The 13,341-nt window shown below is 38.3% G+C and overlaps 1 protein-coding gene across 1 annotated transcript in view; it reads left to right on the forward strand.

The window, feature by feature from the left end:
- LOC135475780 (WD repeat-containing protein wdr-5.1-like) overlaps positions 1-13,341 on the forward strand; it is a 34,916-nt gene that overhangs the window by 3,650 nt on the left and 17,925 nt on the right. Inside the window, exons 5-11 of the mRNA XM_064755720.1 lie at positions 813-934; positions 2,663-2,752; positions 5,550-5,636; positions 6,661-6,749; positions 7,800-8,019; positions 8,986-9,108; positions 11,240-11,393. Coding sequence (XP_064611790.1) covers positions 813-934; positions 2,663-2,752; positions 5,550-5,636; positions 6,661-6,749; positions 7,800-8,019; positions 8,986-9,108; positions 11,240-11,393 — 885 coding nt within the window. The remainder of the gene's footprint in view (positions 1-812; positions 935-2,662; positions 2,753-5,549; positions 5,637-6,660; positions 6,750-7,799; positions 8,020-8,985; positions 9,109-11,239; positions 11,394-13,341) is intronic.

Here is a 13,341-nt window from a genome sequence, read left to right on the forward strand (position 1 = left end):
CACCAATGCGGTTGCTGTGAGTTCAAGTCCAGCTCAAGCTGGCATTCTTTCTGGCGGCATATGGGAAGCTCTGTCAGCAGATGGTCGTGTGTTTCCCTAAGGATGTGCCCAGTTTCCTCCGACCATAATGCTGGCCGCCGACGTGTAAGTGAAATATTTTGGAGTACAGCATAAAACATGAATCAAGTAAAAAAGTAAGCTTAGTTGGCATTTAGTGGGCCTTAAGAGTTCACACAGATTTAGGTGAGACAGGGTGGGGGCTGTCACAAATTACCCCTGCTAAAAGACGTGATTTAACGGTAGGTGTCGATGGTGCCATGGAGTCAGGAGACATACATGTATATTCAATCAAGCAACTCAGTCAAGCAAAATCATGCCTTTAACCTACATTAAATTGCAGGAGCCCCTGCCTTGTCTTGCGAAAATCTGCCTGAACTTGTAAGACCCCTGAAACACCAACTGAGTATATTAATAAAAATTTGGTGGGAATTTCAGCAGATTGTTACTGTTAAATTTGCAGGAATTTTACCACACTTAAAATTTTCAAAATACATGTAAATTTTAAACATTTCAGAATACCTGTAAATTTTAAAAATTTCAAAATACCTGTAAATTTTAAAAATTTCAAAATACCTGTAAATTTTTGATGAATCAGAAATTTTGAACTCTGTGTTGAGGAATAATTGTACATGTAGATGCTATGCTCGTTTTCTGAGGACGAGATAGAAAGGAGATTTTGGAAATTAGATGACACATTCTGCAGTGTCACTTCATTATGGTTTGCATCTACTTACATATGTTACTACATCTAGCCGAGATACAACGGTGAAGGTATGGGATGTGAAGAGTGGCCAGGAGAAGAGAAATCTTGGGGGTCATACAAATACAGTGACCAGTGTCCAGCTGTTGTCCACTCAACACTCACAGGAATTAAGTGAGTTGCCTTCCTTGAATACTTGATCATATGTATACAACCTACATTAGAGGATGTATAAGCTTGAATGTTATTTTTGTATTTTTCCCCTTTTCTCTCTTTTTGAGTGTCTTGCGTGTGGTTGTTTCTGCTCAGTCTTTGTAACAGCCAGACCTTTAGGAGTTACAGATAGTGCAAGGTACATACTGGAAGGTTATTTCTTCCACTGGTAAAATTGTTGATACAATAAGCCTGCTTTATCATTTATGGTTTAAGTAGCTTGCAGATGCACGGCAGGGGTATTCCTGGTTCAGGTGGTGGCCTCAAGAGTGGTTGTGCCGGTGAATGTGACCCCTGGCGATCAAATATTTACAAAATTACAATAGGATTGTTGTACAACTAAATTCATGCTCAATTCTGAAACAAATGGAAATAAATCCAAGCACCACTGAGGCTGATCTAGACATTTGACTGCCGCTAAATTTTATGCTTCAGTTTTGTGGTGGTGGCATCAAAGAGAGTAGTGCTGACATAGTTATTGCAGATGTCAGGGGAAGCACCTTGGCTTGAACACGGCGTTTCAATAATTTACTATATTTTATGAAAGAAAACTGAAAAATATGATCTTTTGTATGTAAGAAAGACAAAGGAGCAAAATTTTATGTTGTTCGATTCTCATAAAATTAGAGACAGAGAATTATATCATAAGATTTAATTAATTTTAAGCATTGTCTGGCGAGATGCTCTCTTCCCATTCCCATCAATCCTAATGAATTTTTCAGTGGCTGATATTTTTTATTTAGAAATGGTAAAATGAACAATTAAAAATGTATTTGTATAATTTGAACAGCGTGTCTTAGTAGGCCTAGGGTCTACTGGGGAGATGAATGTGTTTTGGGCTAAGACACTATGCTACTGTTTGACACGGTCATTCAATATTACATAGCTTGTAATTCAACTAATTTTACCTCTTTGGTGGCCCACAAATGATACAGACCTGTCCCATAACAGTGTGAAATGGCCCCTTTGCTATAACTAACTAAATCAGTGTAAACGATCACAAAATGATGTCTTATGCAGCTTTTTTGTGTTATCATATGTCACTTCATGGAGTGAATCGGTAAAGGCTATGTCACGGCTTAGACTGCACAATCTGATAGCAACATGTTTGAATAGATACAACTCTCAAGATGTCTTCCTTGATTCACACCAGCCATTTGTGCTGTATTGTCAGTTTCTTTCACATGTTATTTGATGACGTCTCATTAAAATAATAAAATGTGATAGTCTGCTTCGGGAGCGGTAGATCCAGGGTCAATTCTGGGTTGAGTCACCTGACCTTAAAAGAGGGAGTTGTAACTTCCTCGCTTGGTGTTCAGCATTCAGGGGATAGTGCTGGTTGACCCGTATCAGTATAATGGCTTGGGCAGGACAGCTTATTTGCCTTTGGTAAGGGCGTCTCAGTGAAGCAACACTAGATGAAAGAGCGATGGAAATCCCTCCTGCAACAAGGAGGCACATTACACGCACTCAAAGGAATCCTTTATCGTCATATGACTGAAAAATTGTTATGAAGTTAAACCCCAAGCACTCACTTACTCACCCACTAAAACATGATAGTTTTTAGAAAGCTTTAGTATCCTGCTTTGGATTGAAATATGTTTTTAGCCAGATATTTTAAGAATATACATTGTTTAATAATAAACTGATGTTGAGCAAACTATCTTTTGTTTGATCCGAATTTGACAGGTGAAGTATTAGAAGATGTCCTACCTGAAGACCAGTTGGTTATCAGCGGAAGTCTGGATTGCTCTTTGAGAATCTGGTCTGTCAGGACAGGTATCACCCTTAGAGTGTTATTAAGTGCCATATTTTATTTATTTACTTTTATTCATTTATTTAAAAAAAATTCCAATGCAGGTTGAGGCTGGTTCGAAATTTGTCTCTTCATTTTCAGGGAAATGTTTATAAGTCTGTTTGACATTATTGATACTTACCTTGGGATAAAGGTGGTTCAGGTATTTTGAAAAAAGATTAAAAGATGTAGCCATGTTATCAGTTTTAACTAGTCAGTAAGTTATTTCTGTAAGCCAACTTTGCAGCTGTATCCACAAACATCATGTGAACCTTTTTTAACCTTGTAGCAATGTATTCATGACGTAAGGTGATGCTACATCATGTATCTGGTTACACTGTTTAACATGTTGTATCCCATGGTCTCAGAAGAATTCAGAATGAGAAGTTGATTTACAATCTTAACGGCCCTTATGCACCAAGAGAGATGAAGTTTTGGGTTAACTCGGGATATACTAAGCTCTACTTATGTTGCAATGAGAACAATCTTAGTCTTTTCTGTACCAACCATTTGAAGTTCGAATTAAATTATCTTGATATCTTTTTAACTGAACCTTAACGTATTACTTAACAGCGATCAGATTATTCCGTTGCTGACTCATGTAATTTAGCTTAGGGATGACTTTGTCGTATATACATGGCTGATCTTGTGGTGTGGAATGGCGCATTTTTCACGTCGCTGCATTCCTTGTATAGCATCAGAATATCTGTGTACAATATTATGGGTTTTAAAGGGAAGAGCAACAAAAATTTCTCTGAAGTGGCAAATAATTGCTAATGGATTTGATTGAAAATCATAAATCTGTGATTGAAGAAGAACAGCATGATGGTGAAGCCATGGTGCAAAAAAGCGCTCCTGGGCACTTATAACCGTGGTGTTGGCAAATACGATGTGTCCCAGTTAAAAACCCAGTGGAAAAATGCCAAAGCAAATGCGAAGAAAGAAATTAAAAATCAAAGAACACATAAGACACCACACAGGAGGAGATACAATGAGTAGTGGAGAGGCATATTTCCATACATAACTAATTTCTGCTAACACCGCTTGATAAACCGTTTGATTATGATGTCAGTTAGGACGGAAATGGGTCTTCTAGGCTTGAAACACAAAAGCAAGACCATGGACTAAATTCTGACCAGCAGGAAGTTAGTTGCACATGTAAATAAGGCTTTTTTCGCCGTTCATTAAAAGACCATAATATATATCCTTTCTCCAATCAATTCAAATCCAGCTCATGTCGATTTGTCTTTGACCTGATATACACATGACAGAAAACAACTTTATGTTTACCTGGCTTTTTTCGGGCTCTGCCACATTTTGACAATTTTTCAAAGATACTGGGGAAATAATGACCATAGTCAAATAGAAATGAAGAATGTGATATTGTTGTCGAGTGATATACAAATCCGTACGTAATACTACGTAACAGTCAAAACTGTTCTGATAATTCACAATCCATATATATTTCATGCACAATAATGTTTCAGCGTAAGATACCTGAATGAAAAAATGTTGTTCAGCAATTAAAATTAAAATATGCCTCAAAACAACTCCACCTAAAAGTGGAAATATTGCGTACACAGATAAAGGCCGTGTCTTCTAGACCTGTGTCTGAGACAAACTGAGATATCGTTTGTGGATGTCAAAGTGTGAAAAGATTTGAACAATCTGAAAACACACGTTCAAGTGGTTCTATCCTACATAGTGCATCGCGAGAGTAGAGAAGATCCACCCTTCCTTATCAAAAACAAACAGCCAAATGCTCATGTCAAAATTAAACCTACCTGAGGGGAAGTTTAAATATTCATGCTCTAATGCTCATGTTTCTAACTTAAAGTAATCGAGGTTTGGGCATCACTGATTACTTTTTTATCTCCACTTAAGGCAAAGTTAATCCAAGTGACTGCTTAAACCATATTGGTGCCTACGGGCCAACAAGCACATCCGAAAAAAAAAAAATGGCTATGGCCATTTCGATATTTCCTGCTCCCCTTCCTGTATACAAATAATACAGCTGAGGTTATATTGTTGGTTGTCTCTTGTTTTAGCTTTGACATTAACATATTGTCTAAAAGTGAGCCTCCGTGGCTCAGTTGGTTAGCGCGCTAGCGCAGCGTAACGACCCCAGGAGTCCCTCACCAATGCGGTCACTGTGAGTTCACAGCTCATGCTGGCTTCCTCTCCAGCCATACGTGGGAAGGTCTGTCAGCAACTTGCGGATGGCCGTGGGTTTCCCCCAGGCTCTGCCCGGTTTCCACCCACCATAATGCTGGCCGCCGTCGTATAAGTACGGCGTAAAACACCAATCAAATAAGTAAATAAATAAATATTGTCTAAAAGCAAACAGGTATAGAGATGTCAAGATACAGTACACCTTTTCTATATGACCATAAATTTCCTCCGTGACTAACTTGCCCATTTTTCCTGATTTTGAGGTTCTATTGAGTTTAGAAAGGTGTTTTGAGGTTTGCTTGTAACACGGGGTGATATTCTACTGGAAAATTGTAAATTTCAGCACCAGAAATAATATTTTTGTGATAGTTATTTGCCTCTAAAACTGCATTTTGTGGATGGAATGTTAAGTCATTGAAGGTATGTAGAACTGGGTATAAATTCTGTGAAATTCACACTAATTCTATGAAGTAACTAATTTCATAGCCTTTGTGGGCGAAAATTTAGGTCATTTCCGATAATTATAACTTGTCTATTTCACAGGTTTTTCAAGTATCCATTGACACATGTGCTTGAGACTTCAGCAGCAGTTTGTTATTGTTTTGGCAGGAAAGACTATACGGCGCATCTATACCTTTGACCCCATTACCAAGTTACAGTATGTTCCAGAACTAAGGCTGATATTCACTGGCTCAGGTTTGTTACAATTTTAACATGTAACATGGATTTCACAAAAAATATCACATGAAATGAAAAGAAGATGTAATAATGGTGATAATCGGCTTTTCATTGGTTTACATGCATTATGCTTCTTGATTTTGGGAAGATACATGTAATGAGGTTGACTTTAATAGAAAAAAAACGTTTAGCAAAGCCTGAAAGTTGTCCTTTCTAGCTCAAATTTATCTGAACCTGCGGATGGTCGTGGGTTTCCCTTGAATTCTGGCTAGATTCTTCCCACAATGATGCTGGCCGTCGTCGTATAAATGAAAAAATGTTTGGTTATAGCGTACTACCCCGAACAAAAGCTGCAAACAAAAGCCCTGTCGGATGTGGGGATGAGTCACGTGTGTTAGAGTATTGTCTGATGGTTTTGTTTGCAGGGATTTCCTCCATTATATTTTTGTCCGTTAATTGTTATTCCAGTGAGATTCATGTCATCTGGTTTTATTTTTGTCATCCGACATACATATATATGTTGAAAATTTCTGTTATCTGACATATATATGTTGCAAATTTTAAGAAACATGCAGTTAAAAGGATAATTTGTATAATTTGAAATAGATAACATGTTGGCTGCCTGTACATCATGTGTGCGTAAATATCAAGGCTGTACATAAAACATGGTGCTGTGACCAAGAAATAGTGCTTCGTTCGTTAAATTTGTTTTAACACTTTTGAGTGTGAATTATCATCAGCCCTTATGCGGGAATGTGTTTTTCACTGCTTTTGAGGCTTTGATGACACTGAGCGGTCAACATTTGTGTTATAATTTGTGTCTAAAATAATCATGTGGCTATCTGTACATCACAGAACATGTGAGAAAGTTTGTCAATAACTTATCAGGTCAGTGGATTTCCTCAGTCACTCCAGTTTTCCTTACACTTAGAAAACTGTCCTTGCATTCTAGTAAGTGAAAAATCCTTGAGTATTGCATAAAACGACAGTCGAATAAATAAATAATTAATTGTACAATCAGCCAATTTATCCGTATTTTCAGATGGTGGGAAAATATCAATGTGGGATATGGGATCAGGGGAAGCTACTCATTCTGTGCGTGCCCACCAGGAGGCTATAACAGGTCTAAAGGTCAGTATGACAATAACGACACCAGAATTTACAATTCTGGTGTCACGAGGTAGTTGGCCATCATAGGTCAAAAGGCTTTTCTGTTGTTCTGCATTTGGACTACACTGCTGATAAAACGCTGAAATGGTTTGGTGTACATGTACATTTAAGTCAAAGGTGACTTTACCTCAATTTTGATGTAACTGGTTCCTTCTCAATTTTAAAACTTGATAAAATATAACTGGGTGAAACACAATTTTTTATGGATGAATTTTCGTCCCTCTTTGTTAATTTCTGTGCCAGTAAATACTTCAGGTATGAGTGTGTCTCAGAGTCTTTTAGACACCATATTCTGATGAAAATAGCGTGGGAAAGATAGGGAAAATAGAAGAAAATTTGGAAATGAGATGGCCTGATGTCAAAGCAGACCACTTGTTTGCTACCAATACGGTGTGCACAAGCATTTGTCACATGTGGTAAGGTTGGTCAGTGACTTGCCAGTGGTGGGTGGTTTATGACAGGTACTCTGGTTTCCTCCATCCTGGAGCCTGACCAGCAGAGTGAGGAAATACCTTTATAAGTTAGTAGCAATATGGCCTTGAACAACAACCAGATATATAAATAAATGTGGTCTAACTTTGATACAGGATCTTTAATTAAGTTCTTGAAAAATTAGGCCATACCAAGTTATATTGTTGTTTTTACGGGCAGAATAAAGTCTTTATTCAATGTCGGACGAGGGTATAGATTTAAAAACGTGAAAATCTTCTAATTTGTTGAAAATGTGGACTATCTTGGTAACTTTCCTGTTGAAGACATGTTCAGACTTTCATTATTAGAAAGAATAGAAAAACAGGAAAATCATAAAAACATGGAGATGTGATAAAATTTGGCTCGCAACACCTGTAAAACACAAAATAAATTTGGTGTCACCTTAAATCAGGTTTAAAAAGCAGCTTGACACATGAATGTGCTTTACATATTTAGCTCTGGATATAATTGGAATTACATGTAGCTTATTTCTTAATGATTTGTAAGTTGAGTGGATGTGTCAACAATACGTCTTTTCAGTTCTGCACTAGCTACCTTTACACAGCCTCTGAAGATGGTGTGGTCAAAGTTCACGAGGTCAGGGAGCAGTCATTATCGTGTGTGTTTGTTTCTGAAAATGTCCACAAGGCAGATGGCAGTCATTTGTCTCTACGGACTATTCGTGACATTGAAGTCCGAGACAACAAAGTCTTTTACGGAGATGATCGAGAAAATTTGAAAGTATTGGATTGGAAAACAGGTTGGTGTTGTGAAATGCACTAAAAAAAGATACATGAGTAACTTTAATTCTTCATCCTTTTTGCATCTTTGCCAAGATATTTATTCAAGCATATTCTGAAAGAATTAGTCTGTGTTGAATGATAAAATTATGCTTTTTTGTGTAGCCCAGAACCTGGCTAATCCAACAGATGAGGCCTTGTCTCCAAAATCAAAATATTAAAAAATTGGAAAACATGGAGGAATTAGGACATAATATTTTATTTATTTATTTGATTGGTGTTTTATGCCATACTCAAGAATATTTCACTTATACGACAGCTGCCAGCATTATGGTAGGAGGAAACCGGGCAGAGCCGGGGAGAAACACACGACCATCCGCAGATTGCTGCCAGACCAGGATATAATATGAAATGGGATGGTGTTCAGAGAGGCTGTCACAATATCTAGGATAACTCACATATATATATATGACTGTGACTCTTTCCAGAATTCACATATATGTGAGGATTGGAGTTCAAATCCATTACAGGTCACGTCCAAAATTGTCAGCTGTAACTCACAGCTTTTCTCAATGCATTGTCTGTGTGGTGGTATATGGTATGTTGTTATAGTTGCTGTAAAAGTTACAGGTATATACATGTACAGAAATACAGTGAGTCACACTCACTGTCGTGTAAAGTACATTTTATTTCAACATAAATGTAACCTATGTTTTCAATATTTTTCTCATCATCGTGTCACTGAAAGTATGATGTTAAACCCCAGTATATAAATATTTTTCTTTTCTGTGGCAAAATTTTGTGTTTATGATAAACTACGCTGATGTCATTTATTGGATTTGAGATGATTAGAAAAGTGTTTTTCTTTCTTAAATATCATCAGTTTTGTATGGAAAATCAGTTAACATCAATGAAAATACCTTATTTTGAGCAGAACACTGGTAGAAAACTTCCCCTCAGTATAAAGTCTTGGTGTATCTTTCCAGGCACTGTCAGTAAACTGCGAAATAATCTAAGCGAATTTGGTTTTACGGACGCTGTATGTGCTGAGGCAGACATTCTCCTGACCTCTGCATACGACCTTGACAATGGGCTTGCATTTCTCAATGGTGAGTTTGCTTATGTTGAAAACTTTGGAATTGATCACACTTCTTTTGCTTTATTTTGAAAAATGTTGTATTCTTTCAAACCTGGACTTGTGTCATTTTTCTTTTGTCTGCACGCCTTGCTTATTCTGATAGTCTCTTTTTAATTTCCTGGTGTTAAACTTTTCTTTTCTACTCTGATCTTGGCTTGTCTTTCTAACCTTGATTTAGATTCCTTTTCTTTACTAAATCTGGAATCTTTCTAAACTTGAGTAAGAAACGTCTTTCCTGCTCTCATCTGGGCTTCTAATTTTGTGTAAAGAGACAAGACAACAAAAAATATAACCTGAAACATTTAGAAAGCTTGGTGAAAACAGACCAGGCATTTTTTCTGACTTGCTTGGTAACTCTGAAAATCAATTTTTAATAAGGAATTCTGAAAGGCAAAGAAAATGGTAAGATGAAGTAAAAATCAGATGAAAGACCATTGAACACTGTAACTAGCAGTTTAGATATCAAACCAGGAAAATCCCGTTTCTGGTTGCTTTAACATGGCATGTTGCATGTCCTCTTAAAGACAAAGAAAACGCTGATGTGAAGTGTATGTCAGATAAAAGACTATTCAACACTCTCCTGGAAAATAGTGTGATTTATTGTTTTAGAATTTTTCCGACCGAGTAAAATTGGTTTTAAAGCATCAGATTTTGTTGTGGTCTGTAGTAGCCTAGACAGTATCAGTGACATCACATCCATCTTTTTGGTTTGAAATAGTTTTATTGAAGTTCCATTTGATGAATGCATTCATAGATTTACACGAACATGCACATAGAATAATGAAATCTGTCATTCTATGTGTGTTTGATGGTAAAAAAGTGATGTGACGTCACTGGTCTCAGTAGGATGAGAAAAAGCCACGGTTTCAAATGCATTTTGCTGGGTTGAAAAAAAACAAAACAAATTCAGCTATTTTATGGACAGTGTTTAACAGTCTTTCATCTGACATATTCTTCACATTAGTCATTACCTCACACACACATATGGTTAAAAGGCAAACAGGTTCGGGTGATGTAAGCTGAAACAGGCTCGTTCTACTGCTATAGAAATCACTCACATCTAATTGGATAAACCTCTTTCGATTATCTTAATGTGCCTGATTTTGCTCAGTTTGAACTGCGATACCTTGGTTGAGCAACTTAACAGAAATAAAAGAAGTTACGCTTTTAGAACTTTGTGTGGGATACTTTGTTGATGGATGTATATATTTTGGTCTAGCGCTGCCTTTTGTGTTAAACTCTGATCTAGCTCGGGGAGTAACCTCCCCTTGGTCACATCTGAGAGGAGTTCAGCATTTCTTCCATTAGTCATGGAAGACTGCAGTGGCTTGATCCAAATGCATTGTATGTGAATTTAGCTTCACTGTCATGTGTTTAATATTCCATGGAAATGAAAATAAATGTACGAATAAAACTTAATGAATGAAAGTACATTGGATATTGTTATTGTTTAACATGAAAAAGTGCCTAGCTCAAGACCACTACTACCATGACTTCATACACAGTGTATACCCTGAATGATTGACTTGCTGTTTTTCAGTTATTTCATGAGTTGCTATAGTTCCCCTTGGGGTCAGCTTGATTTACTCATCCATGAACTATAAACTCACACCTTAATCTGTCTTGCACGCTCATTTTCTCACAAGTGTCACTCTCACTGCAGGAAGTAGACAATTCAAATCCAGCTTGTGCTCATTGCTGGCTTGACTATGGCTATAGGTCAGGAGTTTTTTCTGGTAACTGGTCAACGGCAGTGTTTTTTTTTTTAACAGGTGCTGGCAACTTGTAAACATGACCATTATAGTAAAAGTGAAATACCCTTGGAGTACGACATTAAACCCCAATCAAACAAACAAGTCAATAAATTTATCACCGTTAGTGTCATTCACCATTCAAAGTCAACTTATACGTGGGAAGGTCTGTCAGCAACTTGTAGATGGTCGTGGGTTTCCCCCGGACTCTGCCCTGTTTCCTCCCACGATAATGCTGGCCACCATGGTATAAGTTAAATATCCTTAAGTACAGCATAAAACACAAATCAAATAAATAATTAAAAGTCAGCATTGTATTAATGGCCACATTGTCTTACTCTTTGTTTTGAGTGCGGAGTTTGGCTCAGCAAGGTGAGTACCTAGCCACATTGTCAGACGATGACACTGGCCGCATCTTGTGCCTGGCTGGCCACCAGGGAGCAAACCATCACCTCATGATCGTGTCTGGAGGGGTGGAGGTGAAGACCTGGACAATGACTCCAAGGTATGTCCCCATTGGCTCTAAATGTATATATCCATGTGTGTCTCCAATATGTCTGACTGCTCTTAAAATGATGGCTCTAAATGCATATGTCCATGTGTGACCCCAGTGTGCCTGACTGCTCCCAGAGTGATGGCTCTAAATGCATATGTCCATGTGTGACCCCAGTGTGTCCGACTGCTCCTGGAGTGATGGCTCTAAATGCATATGTCCATGTGTGACCCCAGTGTGCCTGACTGCTCCCAGAGTGATGGCTCTAAATACACATGCCCATGTGTGACCCCAGTGTGTCTGACTGCTCCTGGAGTGATGGCTCTAAATGTATATGTCAATGTGTGACGCCAGCGTGTCTGACTGCTCTTGGGGTGATGGCTCTAAATGCATGTGTCCATGTGTGGCCTCGGTGTCTGACTGCTCCCGGAGTGATGGCTCTAAATGCATGTGTCCATGTGTGACCCCAGTGTGTCTGACTGCTCCTGAAGTGATGGCTCTAAATGCATATGTCCATCTGTGACCCCAGTGTGTCTGACTGCTCTTGGAGTGATGGCTCTAAATGCATATGTCCATGTGTGACCCCAGTGTGTCTGACTGCTCCTGGAGTGATGGCTCTAAATGCATATATCCATGTGTGACCCCAGTGTGTCTGACTGCTCTCGGAATGATGGCTCTAAATGCATATGTCCATGTGTGACCCCAGTGTGTCTGACTGCTCCCAAAGTGATGGCTCTAAATGCATATGTCCATGTGTGACCCCAGTGTGTTTTACATGCCCTGGAGTGATGGCTCTAAACACATATGCCCATGTGTGACCCCAGTGTGTCCGACTGCTCCTGGAGTGATGGCTCTAAATGCATATGTCCATGTGTGACCCCAGCGTGTCTGACTGCTCCTGGAGTGATGGCCCTAACTGCATATGCCCTTGTGTGACCCCAGTGTGTCTGACTGCTCCCGGAATAATGGTTCTAAATGCATATGCCCATGTGTGACCCCAGTGTGTCTGCTGGTGTGCCTACCCCTGTCAGCACCATTCTTTTTACCATGGGTTCCTATGTTAGCTTCACCACTCTTGTATTGCCTCTTGAAGGATAATACATATACATACGGTTGTATGTCGTGAACAAAAATATGTTAAAAAACTTTTTAGTTTTGTAAAAATGAGAGACCAGTAACTTTATTATTTTTACCTTTAATAGGGTTTAAGCTATAAACAATTTCTCCATTAATTACAGGATGTTACATTTCTGTTTTTCATCCTGTCTGTAAATCTCTGTGTTTTTTTCATCATGTGTGAAGCATGTAAAACTGTCAGGTTGTGTGAACACCAGTTTACCTGAGCGAAATGTTCTCGGATTTCCACATGGGTAAACCTCAGGTATTCTGCTTCCTGCCTGACTAAATCTCACCTTGGCCTCGATTTTGGACAATCATTATGCCAAATGCTATGAGCTATTTTAGTTTTATTAATGTCCTTTTTTTTTACCTCCAGTATGTGAAATATTACCCAAATGTAATGCAGAATTCTTGATGTGTTCACAGACATTTTAAATGTTTTCTTTTTTATGTCATCATGGTATACATGTACTATGTAGGTACCATCTGGATTGATGAAAGTTTTCCCTTATGTGTGGATTTGTATGTCTCAATCAATTGAGTCATTATTACAAGTTCTCCTGCATGGGACAAGGCATGAATATTTATCATGGTCACGCATGGTTTGTCATGGTCGCACATGGTTTGTCATTGTCACTCATGGTTTGTCATGGTGACTCATGATCTGTAATGGTCATTCATGTTCACTCGCAATTTGTCATGGTTACTCATGATTTGTCATGGTCACTGATGATCTGTAAGTCACTGATGATCTGTAATGGTCATTCATGGTCACTTGTGATTCGTCATGGTCACTTATGGTTTGTCATGGTCACTCATGATCTGTAATGGTCATTCATGG

The sequence above is a fragment of the Liolophura sinensis genome, chromosome 9, assembly GCF_032854445.1.
Source record: "Liolophura sinensis isolate JHLJ2023 chromosome 9, CUHK_Ljap_v2, whole genome shotgun sequence".
Taxonomy (NCBI): Eukaryota; Metazoa; Mollusca; class Polyplacophora; order Chitonida; family Chitonidae; genus Liolophura; species Liolophura sinensis.